Below are 9,995 nucleotides of genomic sequence, written 5' to 3'. Positions count from 1 at the left end.
CTACATCACATAGCCATAGTACAGAGAAATGTCCATTTCTTTTTCCCTCTCAATGAGTTGCTGCATTCCCCCCAATTTGGCAGCATTCTCACGCTCTAGTTGCGCCTTCCTCTTCATGGCCTCTCGATCTGCCCTCTGCTCATTTGTGATGGGTGTTGACATGGCTTGCCCCAGAACCTCAGATTTCCTCCATGGAATTGGTTGGAGGGCGAAATCCTGGAGTAGATCGTGGTTGTGAGGCTTGAGCGGAGTCCGGGGCTGGCTCACAGCGGGGTGAACAGGCTCCCGCTGGAAAGAAGCACAAGATGAGGTTTTGTAGGGCCCAGGCCTAGAAGCAGGAGGCTGAGGGGCACTAGGGCCGTCGCGGTTGTTCAGACCTGGTCCAGCTGAGTTGGCTGATACTGGCTGAGCTGATTTGGCAGGGCCTATCAGAGATGCAGGAGTTGGCAGGGATGCATTGACTGCAGCAGGCTTGGCAGGGTTGGTCACAGCAGGCCAACGTGATGCCAGAGACTGTGGCCTGCGAGGAACAGGTCGAACTTGAGGCTTGTCCATGGTTGGGAAAACCAATGGCACCAGCTTGACCTTCCTGGGAGAAGGCAGCTTGTCCTGGGATGGAGGTGGAGGCCCTTTGTCAGCACTTGCATCTGGTTTTTGGGGATTGACTTGAGTTTTCCCAGGACCTTTGCCCTCGCGGGGAGAAACCAGCCATGGTTTGGTAGCTGGGCGTGGCTGGGGGCCTTTGGGGTTGCTGGAGTTTCCCAGGGCCCGCAAGGAAGACAGGTCAGCTTTCTCATCCCTCTTCTTGCCCAGTGCATGGAAAACCTGCACAGACTCCAGCATGTGCATACCGAGGCCGCTGCGAGGCTTTTTGACGGCCTCTTGTGGCAGCTCAGGGTGACTTTTCTTCCTCTTCATCTTGGGAATGGCTGGCTTCTCCTCTGCCTTGACTTTGTTCCCTGACTGCTTCCTCTCCTCAGCTCTCTGGGAGTAGTTTTCCTTGTTTCTTTTGGTGTTTTCCTGCCCATGGCTCTTAGTTTTGCTGGTCCTGCTGGCTGCAGCTTCCTGAGGTTTGCTGTTAGAATGCTTGGCCATGTTCGAAGGAGCCCTGCCACCAGCTGCAGCATTGCCAGGAACCAGTTCTCCCACAAACACACAATCTGGGCTCTCGGGCTTGATCTTGGCCTTGGGAGCATCACTGATAGACTCAGAGGATTTGTGTTTGATCTTCCTGCCTTGATCAGAGCGAGTCTTTCTGACACTTGACTTTTTCTGCACTTCGTGCAACTTGAGGCCCCTGGTGTCTTTGGTTTTGATCACCTTGGGTCCTTGGGGCTGATCAAGGTCATCCAAGGAAGTGAAGACCTGTGGAAGGTGAATACCCTCCACCAGGGTGTCGATGTCTGCAAAACTGTCATTAGATTCAGACCCATTTTCAAGTGTCCCTTGGTCCTTAAGACTCAGGCTATTCTTTGCCCAACCAGAGTTGTCACAACCAGGCTGCTCCTCTTGGCCAAGGGGATCAGTGCAGGCCAGCACCTGTGGACTGTCAGGGACTTCTAAAGGGAGCAGTGGAGCAGCTTCGTTTTCTGTTGGGATCTGGTACCCATTCACGTGCTTGGAAAGCTTGGTTTTAATATTCTCCACATCCTTATTCTCTTTCTGTTCCTGGCTTGGTGCTGGAGGCAGTGCCAGGAGATTCCTAGGACTCTGGACGAGGGGTGCCATTAACATGTCCCCACTCTGAGGTGGTGGATAACTCTCAGGTACCTGGATATGTCTGTTACTGCCGGACTTGAGGAATTCTTGAGTAGGTGGTAAATAAAATAGTTGGCCTGGAAGTGGCAATGCCAGGGAAGTCTCCATCACTACAATGGAATCAAGGGGAAGTCGGTCAGTCCCTGGCAATAAGATGCTCCCTCAGCACCACCATTGCAGCAGTCATGTGCCCTCCGACAGTGGGAAAGGCATCCCTACGAGCTCTTTTGCAGGGTCATGAACAGCACCGTGTGCTCGGAGATAAAGGATTTTCTTTGCATTTCACAGGGTTGTTATAAGTCACATAAAAAATTACAGTCATTTTTAAGAAATGTTTCTCATTCTCATATGGAACCCTTCTAATTCTCTACTTTCCTGAGTGAATGAAAACACTTCACACCAAGGACTAAGACAGGGAAAGGAACTCTTCCTGACTAAGTCTATAAGCCAGGGGAGATAATGGCCTGTTTGCTTTGGACAAGATGTTGGAACACATGACCCTAAATCCAGGTGTCGACTCAGGAAGGGATGGAACGTTAAATGGGCACTATCACAATAATGTACTGAAAGGCCTTAGAAAGAGACAAACAATAAATCAAGGGAGTTTATTGCGGCATTGTAGTTCAGGAGGACTCATCAGGCAGGGCAGTGGACAGTGTGGTGTCCCTTGGTATGCTCTTGGAGTTCTCCTACATGGAGCATCCATGGCTGTAGTTTCCCACCTTCCCACTTCTGTCAGGTGTCCTCATAAGGAGTCTGACAATGGGGGGCATTGACTGAGGGTGGTAGTGGTTACAGTCACAGGACTTACATTCTAGCTGTCTGAGGACCCACCGCTTCCCAGCCGCAGAGTGACCCTAGCTTTGAATGCTGACCTTATTGCTCTTCCATGTTGCTGTTTGTACTCACCTTGAAAACCTGTCTTTGTGATGGGTTGAGGAGGCACAGAGTAGCAGATTCCACAGGTGGAGGCTGGTGGTATCATACTTGTGGACTGAGCCTCCTTTAGCACCATGACCATCCCTGGGTCAGGGACAGAGGCCCTGCTCTCTGTGTAAGACACAGAGCCATAGGACTGCAGGTAGGGACCACCCTCTTCAGAGAGCAGAGGGTCCATTGTGCCTTGATTGTAGTAACACACATGATTTCCCACCTGGTAGGGATGTGACAGGCTCTGTCCCTGAATGGGTGCCCCCTGAACAAGGTTGACAGAAAGTGATGGATACTGAGGAGCCATATTATAGGCATCTGAGGGTTTATCACACTGGGACGCCAGAGACATAGAGGAGACAGTTGTGTCCTGGTCAGTGACAGTCACAGTGAAGTTTCTGAGTGATGATGACTTCTTTTCAGTGTCTCCTGTAAGAGCCCACTCAAAAACTTTCGGATTGGAAGCAGCTGGAATGGAGATAGGGCTCTGGCCAGGAATTCCAGACAACATGGTTGTGCAAGAATGTTGGTAAAAGTGGGCACCACCCATGAGAGGTTGGAAAGAGGTGCCAGAGGCTGATGGCAGGAGCCATGGTGAACTCTTGGCTAGAGCAGAGAAGCTGTAGAAATTACAGACACTTCCTGCATTGCTCTCCACAGGAAGAGAGCGTTGCAGAGGGGTTGAAATTCCAAGGAAAGGTGGATTTTTGCAATTCTCTGTAGGGAACAAGAGGGTGATGACAAAAATCAAAGAGATTGATAAACAATATGTGTGAAAAACAGCATTATTTTAAGATTCTTGCTTTCAGCCCTAGCTCTTTTGGTTCAGTTGGATAGAGCATTGGCCTGCGAGTCCAGGTTCAATTGCAGTCAAGGGCACAAGCCCAGGTTGCGGGCTCAATTCCCCAGTAAGGGGCCTGCAGAAGGCAGCCAATCAATGATTCTCTCTCATCATTGATGTTTCTCTCTCTCTCTCTGTCCCCCTCTCCCTCTCTCTCCCTCCCCCTTCCTCTCTGAAGTCAATAAAATAGAGATATCATGTACTGGTGGGGTCCCTCAGCCTGCCTGTGCCCTCTCACAATCCGGGGCCCCTGGGGGGATATTGGACTGCTGGATTTGGCCTGAGGGATGTTGTAGTGCACGAAGCAGCAGGTGGACCGGGAAGGAGCCCTAGACTGGGCCAGGCGCTGAGCAGCTCCAGCGTGGTAGTGGCAGCACTGCCGCAGAGGTGGGAGAGGCTCCTTCCACTGCAGCTGCTCCAGCCATGAGCCCAGGTTTCTGGTGCCCATCAGTCAGCTGAGCGGTGCTCCCACTGTGGGAGCACACTGACCACCAGGGGGCAGCTCCTGCATTGAGCGTTTGCCCCTGGTGGTCAGTGCGTGTCATAGCGGCCAGTCAACTCGTCATTCACTTTTTTGATCATTCAGTCGCTTAGGCGTTTATATATAATATAAAAACTTGAGCAAAAATGTACACAAGACCCAAGTGGTGTGGTTCATACATTGTTCTCTAGGCTAGAAGCAACCACTCCCTGACCTATCTCGCTCTTGAACCTACAGTAGTATTGATTTGTATGCTCTGTCCTAGAATTAAAGCGTTTTAGAACCAGAAGTCCTTGGAGAATCCCTGTTCTAGCATTCTCTTTTTTTTTTTTTTTTTTTAAATCTAGTTTTCTTTTATTTTCTTTTTTCTTTTTTTTTTATTGCTTAAAGTATTACAAAGGGTATTACATATGTATCCATTTTATCCCCCCGCCCTATACAGTCCCCTAGCCTCCCCTATCACCCAGTGTCTTATGTCCATTGGTTATGCTTATATGCATGCATACAAGTCCTTTAGTTGATCTCTTACCCCCCTACCTCCTGCCCCCCAACCCTCCCCGGCCTTCCCGCTGCAGTTTGACAATCTGTTTGAGGCAGCTCTGCCTCTGTATCTATTATTGTTCAAAAGTTTATAATGGTCTCTATTGTCCATGAATGAGTGAGATCATGTGGTATTTTTCCTTTATTGACTGGCTTATTTCACTTAGCATAATGCTCTCCAGTTCCATCCATGCCGTTGCAAATGGTAAGAGTTCCTTCCTTTTTACAGCAGCATAGTATTCCATCGTGTAGATGTACCACAGTTTTCTAATCCATTCATCTACTGATGGGCACTTAGGCTGTTTCCAGATCTTAGCTATGGTGAATTGTGCTGCTATGAACATAGGGGTGCATATATCCTTTCTGATTGGTGTTTCTGGTTTCTTGGGATATATTCCTAGAAGTGGGATCACAGGGTCAAATGGGAGTTCCATTTTCAGTTTTTTAAGGAAACTCCATACTGTCTTCCATAGTGGCTGCACCAGTCTGCATTCCCACCAGCAGTGCACAAGTGTTCCTTTTTCTCCACATCCTCTCCAGCACTTGTCGTTTGTTGATTTGTTGATGATAGCCAGTCTGACAGGTGTGAGATGGTACCTCATTGCTGTTTTGATTTGCATCTCTCGGATGATTGGTGACTTTGAGCATGTTTTCATATGTCTCTTGGCTTTCTGAATGTCCTCTTTTGAAAGGTGTCTATTTAGGTCCTTTGCCCATTTTTTGATTGGATTGTTTATCTTCCTTTTGTTAAGTTGTATGAGTTCCCTATAAATTTTGGAGATTAGGCCCTTATCAGATATGACATTGGCAAATATGTTTTCCCACACAGTGGGTTTTCTCGTTGTTTTGTTGATGGTTTCTTTTGCTGTGCAGAAGCTTTTTATTTTGATGTAGTCCCATTTGTTCATTTTTTCTTTAGTTTCAAGTGCCCTAGGAGCTGTATCAGTGAAGAAATTGCTTCGGCATATGTCTGAGATTTTGTTGCCTTTGGATTCTTCTAGAATTTTTATGGTATCCTGTCGTACATTTAAGTCCTTTATCCATTTTGAGTTTATTTTTGTGTATGGTGTAAGTTGGTGGTCTAGTTTCATTTTCTTGCATATATCTGTCCAATTTTCCCAACACCATTTATTGAAGAGACTATCTTGGCTCCATTGTATGTTCTTGCCTCCTTTGTCAAATATTAATTGAGCATATTGGTTCGGGCCGATTTCTGGGCTCTCTATTCTATTCCATTGATCTATATGCCTATTCTTGTGCCAGTACCAGGCAGTTTTGAGAACAGTGGCTTTGTAATACAACTTGATATCTGGTATTGAGATCCCACCTACTTTGTTCTTTTTCAGGATTGCTGCAGCTATTCGGGGTCTTTTTTTATTCCAGATGAATTTTTGGAAAGTTCGTTCTAGATCTCTGAAGTATGCTGTTGGTACTTTAATGGGAAGTGCGTTGAATTTATAGATTGCTTTGGGTAGTATGGACATTTTAATGATGTTGATTCTACCAATCCATGAACACGGTATGTTCTTCCATCTGTTTATGTCTTCCTCTATGTCTTTTTTCAACGTCTTGTAGTTTTCTGAGTAGAGGTCTTTTACCTCTTTAGTTAAGTTTATTCCTAGGTAGCATAGTTTTTTCGGTGCAATGGTAAACGGGATTGTTTTTATAATCTCTCTTTCTGAAAGTTCACTATTGGTGTATAGAAATGCCTCAGATTTCTTGGGGTTAATTTTGTATCCTGCTACATTGCCAAATTCATGTATTAAGTCTAGTAGCTTTTTGATGGAATCTCTAGGGTTTTGTATGTATAATATCATGTCGTCTGCAAATAAGGACAGTTTTACTTCCTCTTTTCCAATTTGGATGCCTTTTATTTCTTCTTCTTGCCGAATTGCAGTGGCTAACACTTCCAGTACTATGTTGAACAGGAGTGGTGAGAGGGGGCATCCCTGTCTTGTTCCTGTTCTTAGGGGAAATGGTGTTAGTTTTTGTCCGTTGAGTATGATGTTGGCTGTGGGCCTGTCATATATGGCTTTTATTATGTTGAGGTATGATCCTTCTACTCCCACCTTGCTGAGAGTTTTTATCAAAAATGGGTGTTGAATTTTGTCAAATGCTTTTTCTGCATCAATTGATATGACCATGTGGTTTTTTTCTTTCAATTTGTTTATGTGATGTATCACGTTTATTGATTTGCGGATATTGTACCATCCTTGCATCCCTGGGATAAATCCTACTTGGTCATGGTGTATGATCTTTCTGATGTACTGCTGGATCCGATTTGCTAAGATTTTGTTGAGGATTTTGGCATCTATGTTCCTGTTCTAGCATTCTCATTTCACGAGTGAGGAAACTACGGTTCGGTTCTCTCCCTACGTTAGTATTAGTACCTGCTTCCATAACCTAAACATCCCCACTTGCTTGCCAGAGCTCTGCGCATTACACTGCCACCATGTAAGAGCAATAGAACTGTTGCAGATGTTTGTTTGTCCATGGGAAGACAGCACATCAATTGTCATAATAATCTTCAGCGTCTCATTTTGCCTGTGCCCTTCACATGCTCTTCCTATAATTCTCATAGAAGCTCAGTGCAGTTGGTAAACTTAAAGGGTCTTTCTTACTGTCTTTATGCCTGATTTCTGATCCTACCTCAAAATGGCTATCTGACGGTGAGTTTCTCAAGAAGTGAGGCACGTGGCAAACGTCAAAGCCTAATAAATTTACTACAGAATGAAGTTCTGTTTCATACATCAGTATCATAAAAGTAAATATTGCCTATTCTATTTTAGTGAATACTGTTAACCAGAAAGAACCCACAAGAGGTGATTTTGTGCAAGTTCTTAGCCAGTACATGTGGACAGAGGAGATATATCAGTAGAAAATGCATAACAAGCAGCACACTGCAATCACTGTTGATGTATATGTGCCTCCTATAAATGCAGACCAATAGTTCAGTAAAAACTAGTTTAAAGCACAGAGCAAAGTAAATGTAAAGGAATTCCATTATTGTAATCATTTGTGTTTCTCTGACTATACCCCAGTGAATAAGAAATACTTAGTATATTAGATATTTGTATTTCAATTAAAGTAACCTTATAACAAAGAGAAGAGAACAGTTGAAATGTATCATGAAAGTTTTTATATTTATCTTAAAACCTAGATTGTCATCATCTTCAATCCAGGAAAGGATGTTGTACCCAAAGTCTTAAAACCATCATCAATAGATTTCAATTCAAAAAACACACATTAATATAGGAATCCCCGATCAACCAAAGGACTTGTATGCATGCATATAAGCATAACCAATGGACATAAGACACTGGGGGGTAGGGGAGGACAGGGGATTGTCAAGGGCGGAGGAAAAAAAGAGACATATGTAATACTCTTTGTAATACTTTAAGCAATAAAAACCAAAAACAAAAACAAAAAATCAATAAAAAAATATTTAAAAAAATATAGGAATCCCGAAGAGAATCTAAACAATTGTTTTGTGAGAAATATGAAATTAGCGAAGCGAGGCTTGATGCTCTCTTGTTTTCCGTAAGCAGCTCTGACCTGAAATGAGGCAATGGCTGTGTATCAGTGTGCTCTCTGCGTTAGGAAGAAAATAACTTTGAAGATGAAGAGCATCTTTGACTTCGAACATACTAATCACACAAAGGATGTGTTCTTTCTGTTTCTATTTAGGACATATCTTTCTTTTAGGTCTTAACTTATTTTGTTTACTAGACCAAACATTGTCATAGTTTGAAAATCAGAATGAATTGAAACACTGAAAATTCTGTTATTTCCAATGCCCTAAATCAGTGGTCGGCAAACTCATTAGTCAACAGATCCAAATATGTACAGTACCACGATTGAAATTTCTTTTGAGTGACAAATATTTTAAACTTAAACTATATAGGTAGGTACATTGTTATTAACTTAATTAGGGTACTCCTAAGGCTTAGGAAGAGCCACACTCAAGGGGCCAAAGAGCCGCATGTGGCTCGCGAGCCGCAGTTTGCCGACCACAGCCCTAGATAATCGCCTTTCTTAGTTTCTTGTCTATAAGAAACATCATTTCGGAAATACATTTTTAAATGTTTATATTGCAAACTGTCACATGCCATCTGCGCTCAGAGAGGCAATAAGAAAACAGGCAACTAAATAGGATTGTTTTGCTACACTGCTTTGGCTAGTGGTACCCTACTCCAGCCTTACTTTCCTTCCTATTCTATCAATGTAAGCATTTGCTGAGACCCGCATTACTTTGCCCTCGTCCGAGCTGATTTCACCCTATGCTCTTTCTGCTTTCATTTAAAATCGTTGGTTCCCTCCCATATTCCATTCCAAACTACTCTTTTTGTTCTCATGAGCTCTTTCATGTTCTCCTTGTTCATTTTTATACTTTCCCCTCCTTCCTGCTTGTGTATTTCCCTCCCTCTTGGTTCCTGTTGGCCTGTGCTGACGAAACCAGTTCTAATTTTTTTACATTGAAATACTTGCCTTCCTATAGCCCAGTTCTCTCCATCCTCTCTCCCTATTTCCTCTGTTATCCTCTTTTAGATAGAAAACTCCAAAACCACATGAATATTACTTTTGGAACAGCACTCAATTTAAAATACTAAAGTTGAAACCTTGGTGGTTGCAGATCTTTACACATGAGACTATATATATTTTGCTAGTTTTCTACATGACTTAGGTTTTCTTTCTATTGCTGTTGAAACACTGTCAAGCAGTCTTGATTTCATTGTCAACAGGAGTGTTCTTTAAAACTCCATATTAGAAAAGGAAGGGATTAGAGTCCACAACCAATTTAACATCCGAATGTGGCAGATGAGGAAAAATCATTTTTTGTGAGAGATTCAATGACTTGTCCAAAGTCACATTGCTTGTAGATGTCAAAATCTAAACTGAAATTAGGTCTGCAGACTTCTATATCATATTTCCCCAAATGACTCTATGCTCTTTGGACACTATTGCTAAATTTAGGTACAAATAACAATCCAATGAAAAACTTCAAAAAGGTTCTTTCCTTACCTGACATGGTCAGAGAAGAGGAGCAAATATCAACTGTAGATGCAAGGAATGAAGATATCTCAGCGGCTGAAGCCAAAGAGCACATGTGTCCAGTACGAAGGTCACTGGTCATACTGGCCACTGGTCACTGGTCACCAGTTACTGGTCACTGGTCCGTTGCGATGATCCAAATTTATTTACAGACAACTCCATGGGCACCCCAAGATTCTACCAGGTGGTGGTAGGTTTGGTGGGAGAATGATGTCACAAAGCAGGCAGTTTAAAGGGATGAGAGAGCCAATCGGGAGGTCAGGTTCCCAAGAAGACAGGATTGGATAGCGGGAGCTGTAGGGGAGCTAAACCAACACCTAAATGGCTGAGCTCTCAGGACACATGGGCTAGATGACCATACAGCTGTGATAGTCTCACTTTCCCCAGGCTCTT

General features: G+C 43.9%; 1 protein-coding gene across 1 annotated transcript; it reads right to left on the bottom strand.

The window, feature by feature from the left end:
* On the bottom strand, positions 1-9,579 carry LOC132236624 (uncharacterized protein C2orf78-like). The gene is made up of 3 exons (XM_059699719.1): positions 9,573-9,579; positions 2,668-3,405; positions 1-1,868 (listed from the first exon to the last, which is right to left on the bottom strand). Exons 1-3 carry the CDS (start codon positions 9,577-9,579, stop codon positions 1-3), a joined length of 2,613 nt encoding a protein of 870 aa, XP_059555702.1.
* Positions 9,580-9,995: the final 416 nt, after the last annotated feature.

Source organism: Myotis daubentonii, chromosome 6 (assembly GCF_963259705.1).
Source record: "Myotis daubentonii chromosome 6, mMyoDau2.1, whole genome shotgun sequence".
In the NCBI taxonomy this organism is placed as follows: domain Eukaryota; kingdom Metazoa; phylum Chordata; class Mammalia; order Chiroptera; family Vespertilionidae; genus Myotis; species Myotis daubentonii.
Note: the sequence above shows the minus strand (reverse complement) of the source record. Positions and strands in the feature narration are given on the sequence as shown.

What these genes read in the sequence shown, in the direction of transcription:
- LOC132236624 (XM_059699719.1), bottom strand. An exon ending in CACAAAGACAGGTTTTCAAG is followed by an intron (nt 1,869 to 2,667) that starts GTGAGTACAAAC and finishes ATTCCATTGTAG; the next exon opens with TGATGGAGACTTCCCTGGCA.